The sequence below is a fragment of the Lepisma saccharinum genome, unplaced genomic scaffold (assembly GCF_977018435.1).
Source record: "Lepisma saccharinum unplaced genomic scaffold, izLepSacc3.1 HAP1_SCAFFOLD_450, whole genome shotgun sequence".
Lineage (NCBI taxonomy): Eukaryota > Metazoa > Arthropoda > Insecta > Zygentoma > Lepismatidae > Lepisma > Lepisma saccharinum.
In genome coordinates, this window is record NW_028143147.1 from 130592 (window position 1) to 157948 (window position 27357).

The 27357-nt window shown below is 36.3% G+C and overlaps 1 protein-coding gene across 3 annotated transcripts in view; it reads right to left on the minus strand.

The window, feature by feature from the left end:
• Positions 1–308: 308 nt before the first annotated feature.
• LOC145982841 (diacylglycerol kinase epsilon-like) overlaps positions 309–27357 on the minus strand; it is a 35671-nt gene continuing 8622 nt past the window's right edge. For all 3 annotated transcript variants that reach the window (XM_083116202.1, XM_083116203.1, XM_083116204.1), the window contains exons 5-11: positions 26830–26974; positions 19224–19441; positions 16933–17078; positions 15417–15585; positions 13788–13965; positions 11826–11962; positions 309–9297 (exon numbers count right to left, since the gene is read on the minus strand). In XM_083116202.1, coding sequence (XP_082972328.1) covers positions 9181–9297; positions 11826–11962; positions 13788–13965; positions 15417–15585; positions 16933–17078; positions 19224–19441; positions 26830–26974 — 1110 coding nt within the window. In that variant the 3' untranslated portion in view covers positions 309–9180. The remainder of the gene's footprint in view (positions 9298–11825; positions 11963–13787; positions 13966–15416; positions 15586–16932; positions 17079–19223; positions 19442–26829; positions 26975–27357) is intronic.

A 27357-nucleotide genomic window follows, 5' to 3' on the forward strand; every position in this document is an offset into this window, starting at 1 on the left:
TTGCTTCCCCATCCACCATATTCTCCAGATCTGGTCCCCAGTGACTTTTTCCTGTTTGCAGATCTTAAAAGAATGCTCGCTGGAAAGAAATTTAGCACTGATGAAGAGGTAATCGCCGAAACTGAGGCCTATTTTGAGGCTAAAGAGAAATCGTACTATAAAAATGGCATCGAAAATTGTATGACCGCTATAATCGTTGCATCGCCCTCGAAGGCAACTATATTGAATAATACAATCGAATTTTGTCAAAAAAATATTTTTTACTATGTTAGCCTACGAACTTTTCAGCCCAACTGTTACAAGGAGTAATTATAGAACAATATTTATGCAGTGGAACTTCAAATTAATGTTTTTCAGGGGATGACTATAAAAACAAAACTTAAAATGCAAGAAAATGTAAAATTCAGGAAATGTTTTAAAATTCTGCTCACTTGGGACGATGAGGATTGAATGTATAATGTAATGTGAAGAAAACGGGAACATGAAATTTGGGGTGTCCCTGCATTTAATCCTTGATATACTCTGCCCGAAAATTGAAACAAAACATTGGAGACTTTTTGTTTCAATTTCTGAGCTATGTATATTAAGACATTATATAAATTATGTTGTTTACAATTTATAAACATATCATCGAACAAATGTTCATTACTTAAACTTGTAATTAGACATAAAATTTAAATATCATCAAATTGACTTTTTTCATTTGAGTTGCACATACAGAGTAACTTTCCCTATTCCCTTAATTTTAGAAAAAATATATTAGTTTTGGTGACAAACTGGAAATAAATCCAAAATTATTTTTTATTAATCTAGCTTGAATATATGCAAGCAGTCTTAACCACTGGTAAAGTAGTATTTACAAATTCATACCAATAATTTTATTTAACAATTGCATAATTTTCAGAGCAACATATACACCTGATTATTTTATGAAAGTTACATAGTATATTTCTAGTTCAATTTTTTTAAAAATATCCCATGTTATTTGTAAAAAGTAATGTCACTAAATAGAAACATCAAAAAAATAATGAAAAATATACACGATACAAAAATAAGTACAATTACAATAAATATAAAAATGTAAACTGCCATTATTTAAATCTACTACATCAAAAAATGGGGTACCAGGATATTGAACCAAAAGTTGGGTACCCATTTCTAGAATCATAATCTTGGATATTTCATGATCTAAATCGGGCTTTCGTTATTATGGACCGACCGACTGAAAAATAAGTTTCATCTGTTTAGTTGCTTCATCCATTGCCAGACAATTTAACATTACCCAATGGATGAGTGTTTCTTTTCCCCTGTTGCTTTCATCTTCACCCCATCTCCCCCCTCCCTCTTTTTTTAAATTTCCGAGGTTCATGTTCCGATTGTTTGCAGGCTAAAGGATCCTTGAATGTAGGTGTACGAGGTGTGATTGAAAAGTTATTAGACAGGAGTCACCACTGTTAACTGGTTAGGTTTTGCAGGGGTTCTGTGTGAGGAAAAGAAAGCTTGTATTGTCCTTGAAGGATCATATCACATCTCAATCTTTGATTAGTTGTGAGCTGCAGCCTGTTGAGTGTGGACGTGTGTAGTGTTGTTGGCTGATTATTGTGTGTAGAGAAACATGGATGAAAAAATGAAACAATGCGTGAGTATAAGAGTTTGCTTTAAAACTGGAAAATCAGCTTCGGAGACCTATAAACTGTTGAAAATAGCTTTCGGGGATACATGTGTATGTAGGGCAAGTGTTTTAAACTGGTACAGTAAATTTAGAGATGGCAGATAATCAGTCGAAGATGATCAGCCGAATATGATGACAACGTTACTAATTTTTTCGATAGTACTGGTATTGTGCACTAAGGAAACAGAACTCAAGATACATTTCCTGCACTTCCAGACAGTAGACAGTTTTCCTGCTGACATGGGTGAACTAAGAGAAGAACACTGTAAACGGTTTCGCCCGGAAATCAGTGACATGGAGTGGCAGTTTCAGGGATGTTAGAATACAAGAGTGATGGCACAGATTTCACAAGGTGCACACAGAGGAAATCTGTATTTTGGAGCTTCCATGAGAAAAGGCAAAAACTGACAGTTTCACCAATGACATTTCAAATTTGTTATGAAAATTCACCTTCTTTTGGAAGAAAAACCCAGGTGCTAGCGCATGCAAATAGTGTATGTAAATATCGATATTTGGAATTATTTTTTTACAATTTGTGAAAAAATCTGATGTGATGGGGAAGAAATGATTCGTAATCAGCATCCTGGAATTTTCTTAAATCACCTTTCATTCCCAAAACAGTTCTCAACAAGTTTAATTTCCTAGAGATGCAATTGGCCACTGTAACAATTTAAAGGTCTTCAAAATTTTGCATATACTGCACATTCAATGTACATTGTTCATTTTACATAATTTCCATGATATTTAGACTTTGCAAGAGTGTCACCTGCTATTTTGTGCTACTCAGATTCCAGAAAAGTACTAGCTGTTATTGTTGATTAAATTCGAACTGATATCAGCTCAGTCCTGAAAATATTCCATAATTTTGGATCCAATTTATCCTAAATTCAAAGAAAATGAAGGTATGTTATGGGTAGCAGAAGCCCCACTGTCTCCTTTATTAATTTGTCCTCAAAAAACATGCAGAAGAGATAAATTTGAAAAGATAAAAAGAAGAGAAATTTTTAAATAACTTTCTGCAAAGTTGTGTTCTCAGGCAAATTGTTTAATAATACAGGTCATGTGAAAATGTTGTTTTCGGCATTACTTCATCTCACAGAATTTGGTGTAACTTGTAACATAACTACAGACAAAAAAAAAAATAATTCTGTGTTAAAATCTTACACAAAGCTGAACTTTCTTACAAGATTACTATTATTATTTTGCCAACATTCTAACACTAATAAATATTATTTCCAGGTATATTTAGAGATAATCCTGTCAGGTCATTTACAAAATAATCATCACAACATACAAAAATTTCAAACACGTTAAGCACCAGATACATAAATGTGATACACAAATTTACTTTACCAGCAGGCTCTATGCATTAAAATCATACATGTTTTAAGTAAGTTTTTCAGAGTTTGTGTATTAGCTGTGTGCACTAATGATATGGAAAAAGTACATGTTTGTTTCTTGTGGTCCTTCAATAAGAAGCATAACAATGGTCTGATAATTTTTAGTACAAATGTCAGTAGCGCATGTTTAGAAATGCAGCGTTACTGTCATTTGTTCAGTACCAAGTTACATTGTGCAGTAGGTGGTGATGTTTGCTATTTTGTAGTTAGAAGTTTTGTTTTTGTAATAGAATGGAAAATCCCGAAGTGATACAATGATGAATGGAGACTGACAAAACTCCAGCAGTAAACTTTATACTTTTGGTGACCTTAGTGACAGTGCTGAGCCGGAGCATGTAACAAGCAGTAACAATGGCTCTGAGGAAGTACTGGACAAAAAATTTACATCAAGGAACCACATGCACTAATTAAGCACTGAGATTTGTCTAAAATATCAACCACCTGGTCCATAGGCATGCACAGAAACTTTGATTAAGGGTGGCAAAAGCATTGATGAAAGTTTGGTCGGGAAAGAAAAACCTCACTTCATCTCACTGTTTAATTGTATTGATGGTTACAAAACAGGGGCATATATAGTGTGTGTCCGGACCCACCGAAAATTACCCTTAGTGTAATTTTGAACATACAGAACGAAGCAGGATAGTCATGGGATATAATGCTTCTCTATAGTTGCTTGGAACTTTCATCAGCTTAACAATACTTCATTTCTTAAATAGTATATTTGTTTAATAACGAAGATAAGATCTCTCTACACCAAATTTCTAGGTGAAAGTATAATAATATAGGAGCACAGAAGGGGGCAAGGATGGCCCCACCTCCCCCCTGTAAAATGAATGCCAACCAAAAAGTATATATATATACATATATATTTTCATTTCAGTCACAGTAATTTACATTAATTATTATAATGGGGATGCAGGAACATAATAGTTTCAAACTCAAGTGGTGTTTTTTGAGGGGGAAACACAATTATGGGGGCAATATACCTCGTTTACCACCTGGGAAAAAAATATTTTGCTTGCCTCTTCCTGGCAAAAAATATATGTATGTCCATGATTAGGGGAGCAATTGCTCCCCCCCCCCCCCTTTGCCTTGACCCCTCGTGTGCATGCCTATGACCTGGTCCTGACAAATAAAAGAATGAAATGTTGTCTGGAACTTAACGTGTTAATGTACACAAGAAATGTGCTTACATATCCACGTACCTGTTTATTTACTTTGATTAATTTCAGTGGCCACTGCCACTGTCCACATCAGAACTTGTACTTCCTTATCTTACTGCATCTCAAGTCCCCTTAAAGTGAAATTAATAAATGAAGTTGGAAGAATTTCTAATCATGCACAAATCCTGCACATTTTGTACAAACAACTTTCTCTTACAACTATGCAACACCACACAGTTAAGGTAAGTACAAAATTACTACAATATAATGCTACTATGTGCTAGCATGAAATTCTTCTTGGGTCACACACACATTATCACAAACACTTTTCACATTTTACAAAATGCTACAAACATTTCACAAACTGCTTTAAAAAATATTACTTTAGTTATATATCACATAGTGGAATCAGACATGTAACAACTAACTTTAACAACAATCGTTCTCTATACACACTAATTTTAACAAATATACCATTTACTGATATTTCCATGCAGTGTCATACACAGGAGGGGCCTAAATTTAGAGTAGGATTTGATATGTAAGTAGCTTTTTGTTAGGAGTTCAAATTTTATTCCCTTGCAGGTAGATATTATGACTGAGTCATGTGACATTGATCATAGTGAATTTCATGATGGAGCAAGTGAAAATAATCTATTTTTTTCCCCTACCACTTTCAGCTCTCAATTACTTCCGCTAGCACGTGCACACAAACGAACTGCGTACACATGAGCAGCTCAAGGAGAATATTTGGTCCCAAATGGAGCTAATTTAAATCATGCCATCTTTAAACCTAGTCAAGATCTTTCAACCTACTATCGGATTAAAAATTATAGATACTCGAGTTTAGACTGCAATTAAAAATTAACCAGTACACCTACAAAGAAACGAGTTACATCAAAAATTAGCTCATTCAATTATGCATTAATCTATGCTAACCAAATTACTTTTCAAGTATGCCTTGTATTTTTTATCGTTGTGAGAACAAAAAAGGGGCAGTTTTTTTGAGTTTTGCAAATAATTGCTCTCTTTGAAATTCTGTAAATCAAAAACGGCTTGTCCGATATTATGAAATTTTAGTATGGTGCAGGGAGAAAGGTTTTATACACAATTCGTAATTTTCAGATTTTTAAAATTGGTAAAAATAAAGTTCTCATCAATTTTGCGAAACAACTTTTTCTTAGTATTGGGTAGACCTACATATACAATATTGATCTTGTTTTGAAGCTCTTTGCATCTGTTTTCAAAACCCATTATCATTGTCAATTCACATGTGAAATAGATTTTATACAGATTTTCATTCAAGGGTAAATATGTATGTGGAACGTGGCAACACTGCACGGAGTGACTAGCAGTGACAGCCTGCAGTTTCCACGGTTCAACAGACATCCCTGTGTATCGTGTTGGCATGTTCCGTGTACAGCTGTACTCTGTTGCATAAAAATCTGTATAAAATCGGTTTCACAATGTGAATTGACAATGATAATGGATTTTAAAAACAGATGCAAAGAGCTTCAAAACAGGAACAAGACTGTATTTGTAGGACTACCTAATACTAATAAAAAGTTATGTAGAAATTTTTCAGCAAAAAATGCAGGCTTGACCAGTAATTTCTACGTAGTACATCTGTGTGTACCTAATCTTCAATAAGAAAAAGTTGTTTCATAAAATTGATGTACCATCCTCAATAGATCGAAGTGAATGAAAAAATACAGTATGTAGTGGTGGTACATTCCTACAACCCTGCAAAGTTTCGTTGAAATCAGACTGATACTTCTTGAGTAAAACAATAATAACCTTATATAAAGTATGTGTTGCCAGCTTCGGGAAAATGCCCGGAATTTCCCTTATAGAATCGGCCCTATGGATGCTGGATGGACCAAATTTGGAGGGAAGCACGAGAAAAGACCACTCTATGAGGATATGTAATGCACATGCTGCAACTTGTTAAAAAATAATAATAATGATAAGAAGAAGAAGAACGGAAATTACGGGGTTCCGAAATTTTGCATAATTACGGAAAATTTCCAACTTTGGGCCTTTGCTGCCGCTTCCCCCCCTGGATACTTTATTTTCGGATGTTACTTAAAATGTTGTTTTTTACTCATTCTTACATTTAGAATTTAAATTGTTCAAAAAGATGCAGTAGTTCAGTAGTTATAGCCTTTTATCTTCAATTTATCCCTAAGTAAAAAAAAGGGAAACAAAGGGCTTTTTCAAATGGTGCTTGTTAATAATAGCAACAATGGACGTACTGTTTTGTAATTACAGTATCTAATAACTTTATACATAAACTAATGAACAAAAAATACACAACAGAAATACAGTGTATAGTTTTCAAGAAATGACGTGTTAATTGCTGCCATGTGCTAACACGTGGTTGGGGCAAATTTTGACAATCGGGCCTTTGCCCCAGCATTCCCCCCAATCCTTAATTGTCGTACGTTGCTTAAAATGTTGCTTTTTACTCATTCTTGCTTGTAGCATTTATTTTTTTCAAAAAAGATGCAGTAGTTTACAAGAAATCTATCCCATAATAATATGGAGGTAACAAAGTGAAACAAAGGACGTTTTCAAACTTCACTTGTTAATAATAGTAACAATGGATATATTGTTTTGTAATTCGAGTATGTCATACCTTTGTGTGTATTCTTAAGATAAAAAAAGGTAGAACTGAAATATTGTGTGTAGTTTTTGAGAAATTGCACACTAATTGCTGACGCGTGCTGCTGGTCAAAGTTTCGACCATCCGGCGTTAAGGGGTTCACATGTGGTGGTCGAAATTTCGACCGTCAGGCAGCTAAAGGTTAACGCAGAATTGAATAAGCTAAATTTTGATGTAACTCGTTTCTTTCTAGGTCTACTGGTTAATTTTTAATTTGCACTCTAAACTCTAGTATCTATAATTTTTAATCCGACAGTAGTCAAGACAAATCTCCACATATTAAGTATTCATTGTATACATCACTCAAATTAGTTTATTAATAAAAAAATAATTAAGTGTCAATTTCTACTCTGATTATTGGCCAACCCTGAATGAATCTGCATGTGTATGTGAAATATGTTAGGTGCAATCAACAATTTTGTGGACAATAGAGCCATTCAGCAATGCTGTACAATGTATTGTACTTACAAGTAATGTCTATGGATGATATATAAGTAATTTACATATGTGAACAATGTTTCAGTAAATGAACATTTTACACAGCAAACTCTAAATCAAAATTTGTCTTTTTAAGTTCAACAAATATACAGAGTATAAATAGAACTAGATCTTCAGTTTTAGATGGAAACCTATCACCATTATACCTTATCAATGAAGGGTAGAAGCATACCTAACTTTAAAGAAGCTGTACACACATTCTGATAATTATCAAGTATGTATAATTGGGGAAACTGGTGACCAAATCTGACAAATATTTTACGAAAGAGAATGCGAAAGAGAATGACAAGATGATAAGAGAGATGAGAAAACAAATTTTGGGTATATCATGTAAGCAAGAAATCTTACAAAATCATAAATCCCACGAAAGAAAAATCTCACTGCAAAATAAGATGTAATGAAGAATCCATTGAAAACTTCCAACACAATCCATTGAAACCCTGATTATATGTTTTCCAGAGGATCACATCTAAAAGAAGGGCCTCTCCGATGGTGCAGTGGTAGCGTCGCCGCCTTGTAATCAAGGGGTCACGGGTTCAATACCCGGTGGAGGCACATATAGTGGTTCGGATCCCACTTCAAGCTGTAGGCCCAGTCCCGATTAGCCTTCCTGTGCATAAAGTGGACTTAAAACACCAACTCAACCAACCAACCACATCTAAAAAACTTGTAAAGCTGGAACATTTTATGTTTTGCCTTATTCAGATCTGAATTGAAAATCAGAGTTCTCCTGTGGTTAATTTTGAAACTACTGCTTCGATAATTCATTAAGAAACTGCACAGGCATTATCTGTCAAATGTATTGATTGTTTAAAACAATATCTTTGTTCTAATTTTTTTCTGAATAAAAAATACACACTTTATATTACAATGTTACTGTAATTAAAGCGAGCAGAGAGAAATGTTTCATGATAATAATAGTTTAGAACTTTAAAAGCTTCACTGTATTAACTGTGCCAGCAAAGCACGTATGAATGGCAAACACGACTTGATTGACTCTGAAACATTGTTGTCACAATTATTTGCTTGAATGCAATTACTTGGCAAATACATTTTGATTGGTGTTCACAGTAACTATAATTCCACATAATTATTGATTCTTCTACATTATATATATTAAATAGACTTCTTAATTTTCTTTTCACTTCTCATTATAAGGCTTATTCTTATGCATTGAAAGTAACGAATTTCCATGCCTGACATACTTGGGTTATTAATACATGTGGTACAGACCACAGCAAGATTTTTAAAGTTTTTGTCATTTAATTCAAGAAATATTAAAAATTTAACTTTTCTGCAATAACGAGCATATAATTTCTTGGTGTTACTATACTGAGTAACAAGATAAACTTTAATACAATTTCCCATTATAAATACAATAAAAATTCACAGCCAACAAATTAGTATTATACTACATGGCATAACAAGGAAAAATAGCAAAAATGCTTAACAAAATGAGTAATCTCTGCTGAAATAAATTTTATGTATCCTACCAGAAATCTCTTTTCAACAAAAGAGCAGAGGGGAAGAAAAAGTTGTAACACAGCATTCGCTAGTAAAATCTTTCAGCTGTTTTAATAATCATATCTGCATAAAGCTTATATTTCTTTGGTAGGAATTAGAGAGAACAGACAAGGAGATTCAACAACAATTTACCTGATTCATACATAAACAATACTGCAACAGTGTAGTAACGTTTGTAAATAAGTACCCAGCCACCACTAGATGAGGTTGAACAACATATTCAGTCACTAGGACTAACAGGCTTTCTTGCTATCCTCGTTACTTGTCCAGCTTAAGCATGGTTGCCTGGTTATGAAATGTGATATCAATGTCACCAGGATGTTGTTCCCACGGCTCTCCGTCAACTTGAACAGGCGTTGTTGCAAGCAGACGGATCTAAGAGAGCAGAACAAAGCAAAACTAGTTACTATTCCAGCAACATGGCAAAATTCAAGTACTGCGCAGTTAGAATTAAAATTCTCCTAATCAGAGCCATCCGGAGTCAGTTTGAACAGGGTGTCCACTATAGGACCATGATAACATTCAACTATAATTCCCGGTTTTCAAGGCAAACTTTCCAAAAATTCAAGGGTACAAGCTGATGTTTTCTCTATTTCAACCTTATGTATAACCACACCACACACACAAACGAATACATTTATAATATAAAGGAAAGGGTTTGTGTGATTCCTATGAATCCAAAAATTCTAATTCAATCCAATTAAATGGTACATATACTATTTAAAATATTTGATTTGAGGTGTGGAATTTACATTTGCCATTTCCCATACTCAGACTAGAAATACATCTACAACACAAGTCACAAATGTTACGAAATATACTAATATACAAAATATAGTTCATTGTATGAGAATTTCAAACTCAAATTTACCTAGTCAACTTTACGATATCTTATCTTGCAATGATCTGCCTATCAGATAGATTGTTCTGCAAAGGACACTAACAAAGTAAACGGATTGTGAAAATTCTGTTTTATTTTCCACGCAGTTTTTTCTTCTCTTTTCCTTTCTCGACAGAAATAAAAGCTAAACTGTCAAAACCTTGCCTCGGGGTATTTGTAAACGTATAAATTCATTTCAATTAATAAAAGTTGGAATTTTTCACGTCTACGGAAAAAAATTCACGTAGAATTCACGCATAATTCCCGGAGCCAATAATTCACGCATAATTCTTGTAATTCAAGGAATTTCCGGTGAGTAGCCAACCATCCTGTTGCAGCAACACATTGTTGTGAAACTTGGTATAGAGGCTATGCAGACCACAGGGAAGAAAATGCCAATGAAAAAAAATAGTTCAATTTCTTCCACCAGGTGGAAATCTGCCGCTGAAATAATGACAGTCAGAAGTCGGACATTCGAAACTTTATTTTCAGTTGATGTTGGTACTAGGATGACCAATTTTCGGCATTGTTTATGAGAGATTTAGTTGCGACAAATTTTATGCATTTTTAGCGTCCCTCCCAACAAATCTTTATGAAATTTATAGGACTAATATTAAACAAAATAATTAATTTACATTTTATATAATATACAGATCACTGTAGAGAATAAAAATTTACAAATTTGCATTTTTCTTAGTCCTAACCCATATGTTTTTATCGAACTAAGCATCATTCAACTACTGCAAGATATGATGCCCACAAAAGGTTAAACGTGCAGTTGACTTAAAGTTTTGTATGGCTCGCTGAACTCTGAATGAGTTGCAATTTCGCAATCTTGGAGGATCTTTAAAAATAATAATAATAAAAAACCCTCTATTATGGGAGATCCCAGGAGATATAGGAGAGTTGGTCACCCTAGTTGGTACAGAATTGTTCAATATGTGAGCCGTCAGCATGAATAACCCTTTGGGAGCATAAGACAGCATGATCAATGGTCCCACGAAGCATTTCCTGGGGAATGGTAATGGGATACCATATTTTGTTGGCTTACAGCTCTGGCAGAGTCCGTACACATTCTTGATAAATACAATATTTCAGGAATCCCCACAGCCAGAAATCACATGAATACAAGACTGGATAACAGGGTGGCCAATCATCTGGAATACCTCTGGAGATGACACGATCATCAAAGTTGGCATGGAGCAGGTCATTCACTTGTCAACATGCAGGGGTGAAAACATTGATCTCTAAATATCATATTCTTGAAAGCAGAAACAACATGCTATATTGAAATCGCTGTGGTGTTTCAGTTTGACAAGCAATGTTAATTGGACATTACCCATTGTCTACTGCTTTTTAACTACACTTACTCTAACACCATGATTTGAGAGAGCACCTCTTCTCTTGTCTTCAGGTGAACAAATTTCCTTGTACTGGTAGAGAGGTTGAACTTATGACAGATTGTGATTTTACAACAAATCCAGTGTGATAACCAACTACTCCATGGCACCCAGCAGAATTCTGTACTATTCCAGGGAAGCTGTAGCAACCAGTGAGCAATCACAGTGCAGAATGGTGTTTCACTACTGGCTGCTTTGGGAAGGGGGAATTTTAACGTTGTCACTTCTTGACCAAACAGTGGGCGTAATTGGTTGTTTGATCGCGAGTTCCTTCGCAGGTAGACGTGACAACAGAGGATCACTGCCATAAAGGCGGTGTCCGTGCCGGTTTCTGGCCCAGCACACTTGTAACTTTTGCTCCACTTATGCTAATATTTCTAATTTTTGAGTTGCTTTAATTTTACACTGGGTGGACTAGTGTTTCAGTTTCATGATGTTGAGGTGGTATTGGTTTCTATGAAATTCATAACGGATGTAGCTTCACACCAAGGGATCGAGCCAGCGTGGTATCAGAGGTCCGAACCTGGGATTCCTCTCGTACTAACCAGGATTACCTTGGCCACATAAGGTAAAACTACCAGTAGGGTAAAACTAACCTATCTCCCGATGGTGATTCCACTTACCTTTACTGAAGAAGCCTGACCAACTCTGTATGGCTCAGAAAGACCAACTTGTAGCTGGGCCATATGGAATGATGAATAAAGACACAGCACTTCAAGTTTCCCATCGCTGTAGCTCTGGGGAGGCACTTCTTCACCACCTGCAACAAAATTTACACACATTTTCATTACAGGCTGCTCTTACAGAATATTTGTAACTGAATGAACTGATTTATCCTTGCATTTCTGCCAGTTTTGGCTAATTACAGATGAGAATGAATGGTGAAAAAAATAAATGAATTATGGATGGGACAGATTAATCAATCCTTTATCGGCATCAGCCGATATAGGCATGTCAGTCTATTGGTTTATCAGTAAAATTAAATTTTACTTGTAATTTAGTGCAAAATTCTGTCATTTTGTTATATTTTTTATGGATAATCTCCATGCCCTACTTTTTAAAAAAGTAAATGTTTACACATGCAACTTCTTTTGCACTGCAGTCACCTTGAAACACACATTCATTAAGGAAGTCAATGAACCATTCAGGTTCTTCAAGAACCATTTGGAATTTTATATCGGATTGGAAGAATATTACGGTACTTTTATCAGTATTGGCCAAAATTTTGTATCAGGCCATCCCTAAAATGGATGAAGGGACAATCACAAATATGCATAGATGACACACATGAAAGGACAAACATATATGGACACCACAACATGAGCTCCACAGAGAATTATACTGGCTGTGAGGCCAGATGCCAGAGCCTCGCTAGTTTTCAAACTACATTCCAGGGTGTACTACATGGAAGGGAGGCTAATATTTGGGTGTCTTTCCCTTACATCCCAACATTTTGAAACTGCATGGAAACATAGTATTCTAGAATTGAGCTGATACAACTACCTGCATATGGATTTCATTAGTTCATTAAGATCATTCTGGACTCTTGACCTGCCACAGCAAAATCATTTTTGAAAATTCCTGCCATGGTATTTCAAATTCTGAAAAATTGCATCTGTTTAGAATTTCTTCAAGGGGCATTCAAGTGCATGTGAGTGTCCCCCTCATCTAATCATCACGATTAGCCAAAAGTAGGGTGACCATAATATTTTGAGCCTAAAGGTCTTAAGAAAGTCAATTTACCCCCTCCTGAAAAATCGGCAATCATAAAATTATTTTCATTAATGTTATTATTATTAGATAAACTAAATATATTAGCATTCACCAGTTAATTAGGAATTTTCTTTTTGTGTCGAGACGCAGAAATTTAAATTCTTCGTGTAGTCCCGCATTGAAACTACAGGTACGCTTCTTGGTCAAACTTATTCACTGCTCTAGAATTAACGGAACCAACACAAAACAATAAAAACCGCGAGAAGAGATAACTTAAACAGTAAAGTGCTGTCTGCTCGAAGCTTCTCGACGAAATTGTAGCATTTGGATTGTTATGCGCAATTAGCCAAAAGTGGCAGAAAAGCAACACTAAATATGAAAAATAACAAATTTCTATGAATAACTTGCATGACACTAGTTTAAAATATGCCATTGACTTCTTTTAGCATGAAATGTCTCAAATCTAGATCTAATTTTGAAGCTAACTTCTATATTTTTATAAAACGGGACATATTAAGGGTTTTTGAAACAAGGACGGGTCGACCGGGACACGTCTCCTAAATGGGACTTTACTGGTCAAAATGGGACGTATGGTCACCCTAGCCAAAAGTGACAGAAAATCGATGGTGAATAGTTAAAATGCAAACATACAAATGCAGTTTATTTTTAATAATTTCATTGCACTGATATCTAGACAACAGCAAAACAAACCAGTTGAATACTAACTAACTAACTAACTCTCTAGCCTTCTTAACCTCGAAGGTTCATGGCTGCAGCAACACAGGCCTTCCATCTGTCCCTATCCCGAGCAAGATCTATATACTCTTTACCAGTTGAATACTCTAACTCTGACTAATTGTGTAAGCACTTACCAGCACCCATATCCCACAACTGCACCCCTGCACCCCAAGAGGGGATATTCAGCACCACTATGGACTCTATGGAAGGCAGCTCCACTTGTTTGTCATCCACGTACAACTCGACTCTCTTGTCCAAGTCGCGGCAACCTCTTTCAACCACTTCACGTGTGCCATACGTTAGATACAAAAGCTGGAAAAATAGACAAGAACTTGAGTTAATGCAATGAACAGAAAAGAAAAACAACAACAACAATGGCATGATATGAAATTTTAACCAATAAAGTGCTGATATCAATAACAGAAATTCTCCCAATCCAATAACAAATGTTCTTTGATTGATTCATTTAACTTTGCCTTTCTGACACTCTTGGTTAATTGCAAAGGTGAGTATGAATGGCAATAAGATGAGATTGATAAAGGACATAACACAATAGAAGTTCCACTGCTTGAGAGTCCAGACAGCAGAGCCTCATTAGTCTACAAAATGCAGTCCAGGGTCAAGGACGTGTTTGGGGGGGGGGGTTCAGGGGGTCCGCCCCCCTTAAGATTTATCAAGTACTAAAATTAAATAATGCAAATATACTCGATTAGCATTTGCTGTATAATTTCCTCTGAACTTTGGAGACAAGGATTATATTGGGATTATATGGCTTTGAGACACAAAGGACGTATTTAGGTCGTCCGGACCTTCCCACCCCACCCAAAAGACTTATTAAGTATGAAAATTAAATCATGAAAATATACTAGTTTAGCATTTGTTGTTTAAGTTCCTCTGAACTTATTTGAAGACAAGGATTATATTGGGATTATAGGGCTTTGAGACACGAAGGACGTATTTAGGTGGTCTGGACCCCCTCCCTTCCTGAAAGACTTAATAAGTACAAAAATTCAATAATGAAAATTATTAAATAATAAAATAACTAAAATTAAATAATGAAAATATACTTCTTGTTTAATCGTGGGTTATTTATTTCCACCAAGCTTATTGGAAGGCAAGGATTAGATTGGGATCATATGGCTTTGTATGACAGTATCAAAAAAAAAAATTATGCAAGATTTATTACTACTCATAATGTAACATCCTTAAAATATCACCAGGAACTTTACTTTCCGTCAACTGGTTCTAACATCCTTTTCCTATAGTCAATAAATATTCAATTCTTTATCTATTTGACATTAATTTCCTTGCCAGGGCAGTTGCTCTTGTTTTTTTTACAAAATTTGCTGATCGTAACTACACGTAAGCAAGATAATTAATATGTGCTGTTATATCACTTTTCCTATACCGTCCTTTTACCCATTCACGTAATAAAAATATATTAATTAATTTGAATATTTTAATTAATATAATTACTTTAGTTTAAACATTAATAATAATTAATAATTTGAGACACTTTGTACAGATGAAGGGAGACCCACAAAGAACACCAATGTTCAGTTCAGGACTCAAAACTGGAACCTTTGCTGGTGAGAGCCTGAGTCAGTCACTATCATCTGGGAATGGCTTTCTGGCATGATTTAAATACTGAGAACAATGCAAGCCAAAGAAGTAATTTGCGTACTTAGGAATACATGGCATTGAATCATATTGTAAGCAAACATTATGAACTCAGGTTAATTACACACATATATATATCTTACCTTATTAAGAAGTCTGCTACTAACTATATAGAAAGGAGATTCTCGTGTGCGATGAAAATTCAAAGTCACCTGAGCATCTACCCCGATGCCTATGTAATTGTACATATACAGAAATTTTGCAGGCAAACGGATGCCAAGGTGACGACGAGGTTTTACGTGGATGCACCACCTGTAAGCATAATAGGAAACCATTAAGGTAGACCAAATAAAGAATGCATAATATAATCAATCTGTTATATAGTGATTCAGGTTGAGCCGATGCTGATGTATCGGTATTGGATGGATTTTATTTACTAATACTATTTTGACATTTTGGTCATTCGCAGAGTCCACAAAAATGCTTTGCAACATTTTTCTTTTGCAGATTATAATTATGCTGCAAGATACGCTACATTCTAAGTTTCCATTTATTTTGCACAAATATTGTGTGCAAAAAAAACTTATATTTTGTGATTGCATGCCAGTTATATTAATACTCTGGTGGAATGTTAGTATTTCAAAGCAAAACTCTGTTAAATTGATGCTTGTAATTGGAGTGGAATGCACGTGGATGCACCACCTGTAAGCATAATAGGAAACCATTAAGGTAGACCAAATAAAGAATGCATAATATAATCAATCTGTTATATAGTGATTCAGGTTGAGCCGATGCTGATGTATCGGTATTGGATGGATTTTATTTACTAATACTATTTTGACATTTTGGTCATTCGCAGAGTCCACAAAAATGCTTTGCAACATTTTTCTTTTGCAGATTATAATTATGCTGCAAGATACGCTACATTCTAAGTTTCCATTTATTTTGCACAAATATTGTGTGCAAAAAAAACTTATATTTTGTGATTGCATGCCAGTTATATTAATACTCTGGTGGAATGTTAGTATTTCAAAGCAAAACTCTGTTAAATTGATGCTTGTAATTGGAGTGGAATACTCACTTACTAATATTAATCAATATTTTGAACAACTTTTAAGGGTTACAAATTTTTAAGCATCGGTATATGTCAGAATCGGATAGAGAATTGGCATCAGTAGACTAATATGCAATTTTTGGAATTATCCAAAAAAGTTTTGATATAAAATTAAACAATACTGATATCCTATCGATCTAACACAAAATTGCAAATGCTCTTTCAAGAACATGATTAATGCATGTAACCAGGTGACTGGAATGGTTTTAGCCTTTCAAAAAATAAATGCATATTTAGGCATTTTATTAAAAAACAAACTGATGTGAATGCTATATTCATGTTCATAAAAATAACAACAAATTGGCACAATTTTGCACTATTTGTAGATACATTAGACTGAAAATTATCGATGATTTCACCAATATACTAATATGCCTACAGTTTCAATATCTCATGATACGAACAAGATGCTACGAAATATGTTAAAAATTCTACATTATACTCTTAGTTTCTTTTCAGATGAATTCAACATGATTCACACAATATTGATCAATAATGGCAAGCAGAGGGAAGAAGGGAGAGAAGATTATGACTTTTCTACTTACCGATCCAAAGTAGTCTGATATGCTCTTTTCAATTTATTCAAAATATTCATTGGATCTATCTCTCCAGTGTGTTCGCTTCCCCAGCCCAAAACACGAGACAGGTCATTACCAGTTCCTAATGGTAAGATTGACACTGGAGGTGGATTCTGTAGGGGAAAAAAAAAGTTATTTCATATGTTTTACACATTGTAAATCACAAGCTGCAGAATGATGAAATTACCCCGAAAGTCTCATCAGCTGGGAGGAAAGATGTTGGTCTAGAGTGGGGATTGCTAAACCATTGATCGCAACAGTACTTTCAAATGTAGAGAGGCTACAAGCACTGGACCTACGATTTAATGTAGAATCCAAACCATCACATGCCTCCATAATGTATCCAACATAGAACCCCTTGATTACAAGGCAACGATGTTATCAGTATGGCATCGGGGAGGTCCTCAGGGTCATTCTCAGTCTCAGATGCACTTAAACCTTGGCATTGCATACCAGTAAAAATTTGGAATCTTAGGAAACTAATCAGAAAATATGTACTGGCCATATCTATCTGTTCATGTGAACAATCAGCATCTCAACAACTATGAGCCGGAAGGACATAATTTGGTGAACTGATAAACCTACTAAATACTACCTTTTGATGTGTGTGCAATAAGGAATATATTGGACAAACGGGTAGAAGTATGGATATAAGATGAGGTGAGCATGATAAAGATTTAAGGGAGGGAGTTCGTAGAACGGGGCTGTCAGAACATATTTTAGGAGGGTCATAATATTAAGAAAAGGGAGGTTGTTCAGAATGAAAACAAACAAATTAGTAGGAATGTATACAAGGCTGCCTACATTTGCAAAGATAGGACTAAAAAAATAAATAGGGATGATGGAAATGTTGATGAGATTTAGATTAGGATGTTCAAAAGATGGAAAGAGCATGAGTACAAAAAAATAGGTTTTCATGTTACCCCAGATGATATTCGTGAGGCTCGGGAGACCCGTGACTTTGAGTACGATGTGACGTAAGCAGGTAGGGGAAGGGAAGGGGTAATTTGTGAGCGGGGAGTGGAATCGGACAACTTCCTGCATTTTGCAAGAAGGCAATCTGGATCCCTCACAGGGAAAGTGAATTGGCATGCGTCTTTTATCTTTTCAAGTCGAAATGTTCTTTTAAGATTGACTTTTTGACTTATATGGTTTTACCAAGGATGGTAGTGGGGATGGAAGTTTTAACAGGATTGGGCAAGTTTTTAGGATTCCTTTTCTACCATAGTTATTCCTATATCCCTCTTCCTTGTTTTTAATTAAATTTGACGTGACTATGAAGCAATCTCACTAGTCAAGAAGGAACCTGATGAAGGGAACAGTTGATTCCTAAAACGTTGTTTGGAAATTGTACATACTCACTAATCGTAAGTAAAATAAGTTTAGTATTTTTAAAATATTTTTTAAGAATACTTATTATTCTGTAATTGTGAGTAATTCACACACCCACAAGATATGAAAAATAAATTGACTTGTGACCATGAGCTAAAGTTTCTGAAGTTACTTTTGACAAATTGCCCCATTAGTCTGTCTATTTAAAAGAATAATCTCATAACACCTTAAAGATTGTGAACCAAGAAATTATCATAAAAAGCAGAGTTGAATTGATACCACTTTGAAGCAATACTTTTACAGTATTTTCCCGGCATTTTGATCATTCATGAGATCTGCAAAAAAAGACATGTGACACTTTTGCAAGTCTAATAATCCTAGAAATTGTGCAATATTCAAAGTATCCATTCATTACCAATACAGATCCGGCACCATATTTGTAACCTTGGCATGCAAGCAGAGCTAGGTTAAATCGCAGGGAAGCCTGTAGTTCACATATCTTCTAAGGTTTCAGAAATCTTTGTGCTAGTATATTTTGTGATTACGTAAGAAATATTTTTAAATTCTGATGTAGTTTTTGGATATTTTAAAGTAAAACTCTGGTAAATTGATGGTCATAATTGGAGAGAATACTCACCCACTAACATTAATCAATAGTCTGAAGAACTTTTTAATTGTTACAATTTTCAGGGATTCGTATTGCTTGGATTCAATAAGAGTATCGGTTTTGGTATAAATTCAAAGTGGTATCGGCTCAGACATAATAAAAATAACAAGATACAATTTTGCACTAAATTGCAGGCTATTTAAAGATACATTGAATTCGTAACATTATCTATAATTTTACTGATACACCAATATCCCTATATCAGCTGATACTAACTGGGTAGCAATTAATCTGCCGTACCCCAATATTTATAATATACCTTAAGATTGAGTTGATCAATACTGTTCAAGACCCATCCAACTGTCCCGTCACCTCCAGCAACAAGAACATTTGCTCGGACATCCTGGAGCAAGGTACACCACTCGAGAGCTGCTTCAGGTGGGCGATCAGCTAAGTCAATCACTTGAGAAGGATTCAAATACCGCCGGAAGAGTGACAAGATTCTATCGCCATCATTGTTGCCAGATTTCCTGTTGGCTGAAGGACAAGTACATATTAATCCATTTAAATGATCACATTACACAATTAAATTACCATATAATTCTGCACCCGTGCGGAGTTGCTGGTCTCCTAACGGATGCCCCCCTAGGTGGCAGACAAGGGAATGCTCACCAGATATGGTGGGTACTGGGGGAATAAAATACCCGGGGTGGACCAAAACCAGACTCTGTTGCCTTGCAGTGAATGAAGTTGGCTCTCGAAAGGCTAGAAGAAAACCTCGATAAAAAATTACCTGGTCCTCCAGGTTAGGGGTTGAGCATGGGGCTAACGACCCTATCCCAAAAAACAAACATTGTTACGGAACTCAGAAACAATGATAGCCGGATGGATTCTATGGAAAATCACAGGCATGGTAAAGGACTACGTAAACGGAAGAATGATAACTACATGGCCAAATGGAATGCTAGAACATTAAGTAAACCAGGTGCACTGCAGAACCTAAAGGAGGAAATGGAGAAATACAGAATAATATTAGCGACATTGCAGGAGATCAAGTGGCAAGGAAATGGAATGTTACTTACTGGGGATTATACATTAATGTATAGTGGATGCAGTGAAAATACAAGAGGTGGCACAGGATTCCTATTAAGCAATAAATATAAAACTGTAGTAAATAACTTCACACCAATAAATGAGAGGCTATGTACGTTGAGAATGAAAGTCAAGTTCTTCAACATTATCTTAGTATGTGTATATGCCCCAACGGAAGAGGCAGAAGATGATGAAAAGGATGGATTCTACCAGCAGTTGGAACAGGTAATCGATCGTATAACAAAACATGACATTAAAATAATAATGGGAGATTTTAATGCCAAGGTTGGACGTGAAGAAGCATTCCAAGATACTATAGGAAAGAAAAGTTTGCATGAATTTTCAAATGATAATGGTCTGATACTGATAGATCTGGCTATGTGTAACTTAATGGGAATTAGAAGCACCTGGCATCAAAGGAAGAATTTGAGGAAAATAACATGGTATTCACCATGTGCTGATAGATAGAAGGCATGCCTCTGATATACTACAGGTAGATAGCTGTCGAGAAGCAGACAGTGATTCGGACCATTATTTAGTCCACATTACATACAGACAGCAAATAGCCACATATAGGGATGGAAGAAGAGGGAAGGTGCCCTCAAATATGATTATGAGAAGTTAAAAAGAGATGAAGCAATTGCCAACCAATTTCGTTTAATGGTAGGCAACCAACTTGAGCAAAGAAGTCAAAGGTGGGAAAGTGAAAGTATTGAAGGAAAATGGAATATAATTAAGGAGATACTAAATGAAACAGCACAGGAAGTGCTGGGAGAGAAGACGAAGATCCGAAGAGGTGAATGGTTTGATGAGGAGTGTAGAACAGCCATAAATGGAAGAAATAAGGCACGAAAGAGAATGCTTTATAGGAAAGCCAGGTATAACACAGTAATAGGAAAGCCAAGTATAACACAGAACAATATAGACTAAAAAGAAAGGAAGCAGACAGTGTGTGCAGGAGAAAGAAACGGTACTTTAAGAAAGAGTGGATTGAGGAACTTGAAGAATATAAGGAAAGGCTTCCAAAAGACCAAGTAGGAAACCTAATACGGGCGAAAATGAGATCTTAGGGCCAGTTTTTCAATGTCTGGTCAACGTTTTGGTCAGCCAACCACCAGGTGGAGTTCACCTCCAGTCTTAACCAACACCGGTTTTTTCAATGTAAAAATAACCAAAGGTTCGTTGACCTTAAGTTCGGAATGTAACAATTGTGAGTTTGCAATGCTGAGCGAGAAATTCGATCCCACTGCCATCTAGGTGTGTAAATTCAAATCAAGTTTCACCTGGTGTGAAAAGGTAAAACTACAATAAGGCACATGCGGTTGTTGAAATTCATTGTTTACATTGAAAATACAGAACCTAACGTGCTACGTATTTCGTTCCTACAAATAAATGCACATGAGGAGAAAACATTTACTGCACATTTGGCTTTTTTCTTGAAACAGATAGACTTCACAAAACACAAAATGGTAATATGGTATAAATAGTTATTATTTTTCTTACAGAATGAGAGATCAAATACAAATAACTAGCTATGTAATAATAAAAAATAAGTTGACATTTTATGACGGTTTGGAGTCATAATTCCCTTGTTGATAAAACGTAAGCCAGCTACAGTAATATTCTGATGGTTGGAGAACTGACCTAACCTATAGAGATTGCTCGTCCATGGTGTGAACGCACACGCAACTCGGAGAAATTCACGAGAGAGGGCAGCTGCTTATGGGGACAACTTGATCTGGAAACTAGGGTTACAAATTTAACCGCTAGAGGTCGCTCTTTGTATTAATCTAAAAAAGGGAGGAAATACTAGTTGAATTAGTAGTAAATATTATTAAATTTTTGTAGAACTTTCAGTTTATTCATTGGGAACTTAACAGCCATCAAATATTTATTTTCAAAATTACGTGAATAATTTTAATCTAATTATCGCTCGATGAGGGACATTTTGACTAATCATAAAGAAACTTGGAGGCGGAAGTGATGGAAAAAAGACATCAAAATATCTACGTCTCGAGGGAATATTCTAATATTAAAATTCTAAAGTTGGGATATAAGTAATTGATAATTGTACCTTAACACACGCACCTGTAGTAGTTAGAAACAAGTGGACGTTAAAGTGATTTGCGTGTGAAAGTGTGATGGACTTTGGTTATGAAGTGTTCGGAGACGGCGTGGGGCGTGGAAAAAACAATGAACGCACCCAAAGCATGGAGGGAAAAGCTGTTGGTTGACAAGAAAACGGCGCGATAGAATTGACAAGTTTTGCATGGTTATGGACGAAAAACCAGAACGAAAGTGTATTCGTGACCACCCAAATGGGGATGCAGATGGATTTTGGTTATAATTAGCAGTGAGTAACAGCTGCGTGGACTGTGAAATGCGAAAGATGAGAGCTCGCCCATGAGGTAAGGCCATTCGTTCTATTAAGTGCAGTGACGGTCGAGACAAAGGAAACAGTGTCGGGCAAACCTACCTTCACGTCTATCCAGAGTTTCAGACTATATAAAAGTTATGCAAATTTGACGTATATGTGGCAAGGGGGAGGGGGAACCCCGAAAATTCCAAAATTTCATAAAAAAATGGGGATTTCCGCCCTCCACTTAAGAAAAAAGTACACGACAGTGTCGACATGCACATGGAAATTATCGCTGGCATGTAAGGAACACAAAAATATTTGTATTAACGTATGACCAATGTAACGCGAGTTGTACCCCCAAAAGGAATGGTGAGCACACCACTGATTCTAGCTTCAAAATGCAGCGTTACCTTGAAAAGACTGTAGCTCAGAGGCTAATTGCCCTAGAGAGATGAATGATATACCGTTGTATGCGAAATGAACAAAAGAGTCAGACTATATAAAAGTTATGCAAATTCGACGTATACGTAGCAAGGGGGAAGGGGGAACCCCGAAAATTCCAAAATTTTGGAAAAAAATGGGGATTTCCACCCTCCACTTAAGAAAAAAGTACACGACAGTGTCGACATGCACATGGAAATTATCGCTGGCATGTAAGAAACACAAAAATATTTGTATTAACGTATGACCAATGTAACGTGAGTTGTACCCCCAAAAGGAATGGTGAGCATGCCATTGATTCTAGCTTCAAAATGCAGTGTTACCTTGAAATGACTGTAGCTCAGAGGCTAATTTCCCTAGAGATGAATGATATACCGTTATACGCGGAATGAATAAAAGATTCAGACGATATAAAATTTATGCACATTTGGCGTATATGTGGTGGGGGGAGGGGAACCCCCAAAATTTCGGGAAAAAATTGGGATTTCCCCCCTCCCCCCAAGAAAAAAGTACATGACAGTGTCGAAATGCACATGGAAATTATCACTGGTTTGTAAGGAACACAAAAATATTTGCATTATTATCGTATGGCTAATGTAACGCGAGTTGTACCCCCAAAAGGAATGGTGAGCACGCCACTGATTCAAGCTTCAAAATGCAGCGTTACCTTGAAATAACTGTAGCTCGGAGGCTAATTGCCCTAGAGAGATGAATGATATACCGTTGTATGCGGAATGAATCACAGATTCAGACGACATAAAATTTATACACATTCGGCGTATATATGGAGGGCGAGGTGGGAATCCCCCAAATTCTTTTTATTTTTAAAAGGAGTTTTCCCCCCTGAAATAAAGGACATGAAAAGGTCAACATGCACATAGAAATTATCGCTGGCATGTAAGAAACAGAATGCAGTTTCCAGGGGTCAGGGAAATGCATTGCTTTGTCAGCAAAATTTTTCCCTTGAAAAAAGAAGTTGCCTTTTTCCCGCCATTTTCATGAAGAAAAAAACGTGCAACAATAATTTCTGTTAAATACATGTGTTAACAACAATATGAAAAAAGAAAATTGGAATTCTAGCCAAAAATAGCGAAGTTATAACGTAAAAACTACGACCTTGACACAGCGTCTCGATCGAGACAACCGGCTGGTTTCCCGAGGGTTACTAGGAGCGTCTCGATTGAGACGATTGGGCCCCAAAAGTTTTAGATATCTTGGAACATTAGTTACCATGGATAATAATATTAAAGAGGAAATAAAAGCAAGAATTGCAGCTGGTAATAGAAGTTATTTCTCACTGTTAAGAGTTTTCAAATCTCGCAGCCTGAGTAGAAATTTGAAAATCAAAGTATATCAGGGAGTGGTAAAGCCAGTGGACATATGGAGCACAGACATGGACTTTGGCGCAAGCAGATGAAGAACTTTTTCGAAGATGGAAAAGAAGGATATTAAGGAAAATATATGGGGCAGTAAATTAGAATGGACATTGGTGAATAAGGAAGAATGATGAAATTAGAGCACTCTATAAAAAAAATATATAAGAAGCATGAGACTGAGGTGGCTGGGACATGTGGAAAAAATGCCTGAAGACAGAGTGGTTAAGAAGGTCTATAAAGGGAGACCAGGAGGGAGAAGATTAAGAGGAGTCCAAGGAACAGATCATTGAAGTATCTTGAGGAGGACCTTAGGAGGATGGGAGTAAGATGGTGGAGAAGTACAGGATGGTGCAGAGAAACGGCAACATTTCAATTGACGTAAAATGCACAAATAATCATAGGAAAAAATACATTTAATGATGGATATGCATCTACATAGCATGCCATTAACTATGACATTTACATGTCACTTCACTTCTTAAAGATTACATCAGAAAGATGTGTTCCATCTCGGTGTACACATTCTGAAAGCATGCTGTGGAAACTCTGGAATGCCCGCTGTATCATGTCTCGAGGAATATCAGTGATTTCTGCTGCAATCTTCTGTTTCAGTTCAGCAATGGTTGCAGGATGTGTGCTGTACACTTTACTTTTGAGATGTCCCCACAGAAAGAAATCGCAAACACTAAGATCAGTGGATCTCAGTGTTCAGACATCTCGGAGGCCATGAAATGTCACCGTTACGTGAAATGATCCGACTTCCAAATAATTTGTGAATTGCCTCCATAGACTATCGAGAAGTATGTGACGTGGCTCAATCCTGCTGAAACCACATGTTGTTGGTGTCAAGATGTGCATCGTGCAACTTCGGTGCAAAGAATGTTTCAAACATAGCAACATATCAATCTGATGTCACTGTTGTTGCAATGCCTTCCTCACTTTCAAAAAAATAAGGGCCGAAAACACCATGACTTGACACTGCACACCATACTGTAACCTTGGTGCTATGTAATGGACGCTCGTGAATTTGACAAGAATTTTCCTGTAACCAGTAACGAAAATTGTTTGTTAACATAGCCGCTAAGGTGGAAATGGGCTTCGTCAGACATCCACAAATTGTTAAGGAAATTGGCGTCCTCATTAACCTTAGCCAACACCTATTTGCAAAACTTCTTATGAAACACAAGGTCTTCAGGATGTAATTGCTGCACAATCTGTATCTTATAGGGGTGGAACTTCATTTCATGCAGTATTCTTTGTACACTTCTTCGACTACACTGTAGGGCTGATGCATGTTGTCGAACGGATCGGCGACGGCTACTCTGAATGGCAACTCGAACTGCTTCACTATTCTCTGGTACACGTACTGTTCGAACTCTACATGGGGGCTTCTTCTTCAACGCTGAACCGGTTTCTTCGAAATTACACACCCATGTTGTAATCGCACGAGCCGATGGGACACGAGCATGACGTCCTACCCTCCTGCCGAAATACCCTTTGCACTGCAGTCACACTATCCCCGCTCTTATAAAAAGCTTTCACAGTGAAAGCACAGTCTGAGCCATTCCAATGCTGCTGCATTACTAAATGGCAAAGCCTCCTCAATGATGTCGCATCGGTCCCAAACAAATGCCGGCACTACAGTGTTGCCAATTTCACATTTAAATTTTGCCGTTTCTCTGTGCCACCCTGTAGAACTGAAGATGAAGAGAATGGGCTATCATTGTGAAAGAGGCCAAGGAGTAAGTAAGTATATAATTCTGACAAAAAAATTATGTTCAATTCCAATCTATTGTCTCCCAATACTACAGTATTTCCTAATATGATTCTTCTGTTATCTATTTATACTGGCAAATGTAAAAAAAAAGTATACACTCGTAGTGGCTTAAAATATATTTCTCGATAACTCAATGTAATTAATGTATGTGTGGCTTTCAGCAGCAAGCAACGTAATATTAAATGTTAAGCAAGGTCATATATGAACAAGTAGATTTACATTATGTGACTTGTGTCCAACAAAATATTGAAGAACGGAATAAAAACAAACAAACACACTCGCTCTCATTCTCTCTGTGCATTGTAAGCTATACCTTATAGCTAGCTTAGTTGCTTTCCTGATGATTGATGATAACTTTATGTACAGAAAATTACTTAATCTGAGACAAAATCAAAATTTATTGAGCTCATTCTTAACTTACACAGTCCAAAATGACATAACATAGTTACAGCCTCTGGAAATGTGTTAAGAGCTTGTAACTACTGCCACTAAAATGCTTTCAAATCTGTATCTACACAGTATGCCCACCACAATTATCACAAACATATTTTTTGACATACTCTATCAGTATCGGCCAATATGGGCATATACAGGGTGTTTGAAAAGTCACACAACCGATATTTTGAATGTACATAACTTTTGTACAAAAAGCAATAGAGATATGAAACTTACACTGGGCATTAACTTGGTCTATGTGGATATTTTTTAACCATACAAGAAAACGCACAGGAAGGATAATCGGGACTGGAGGTACAGTTTAAAGAGGGATCCGAACTACTATGTGTCTCCACCAGGCATCGAACCCGGGATCTCTCGATTACAAGGCAACAACGCTACCACTACACAATCGGGGAGGCCCACGCTAATGTAAAAGACTCACCAACAACAATAAGAGGACTCCAGTCTCTCCAGTCTGGAGGGATTACTGCACGGAGGGTGAGGCTTCCATGGACACTTCGGCGTTTCTTCAAAGTAACTGAAGATGGAGGCACAGTGAAGCAACGAAATGGACCAAAGTCACAAACCTGTTGAGGAGAAAGTGACTGTGTTGTATTTCCCTTATGTTTTTTTTTTGTCTCTTCAGGCTTGCAGCTGTAGCAACTAGGATGAATGATGATTAGATGAAATTAATGAAGGGACATTCACAAAGTAACATCAGAGCCTGGACTTAAACCCAGGACTGTTGGTGTAATTTGACTCGGTTTGCCAGATATTCTCTATTTTCTAAACATGCATTATGTCCAGTGTCAGATAGGAATTTGGAAAAAATAAAAGTAAATGTCCTACATTTTGAGCATAACATAATTTAAATTACAAAAATATTAGGGCTGAGCTGATACTGATGTATCGGTTCAATTTATTTTTCGTTGATACCATCCGATACCAAATATTTTGAGTGGCTAGAGCG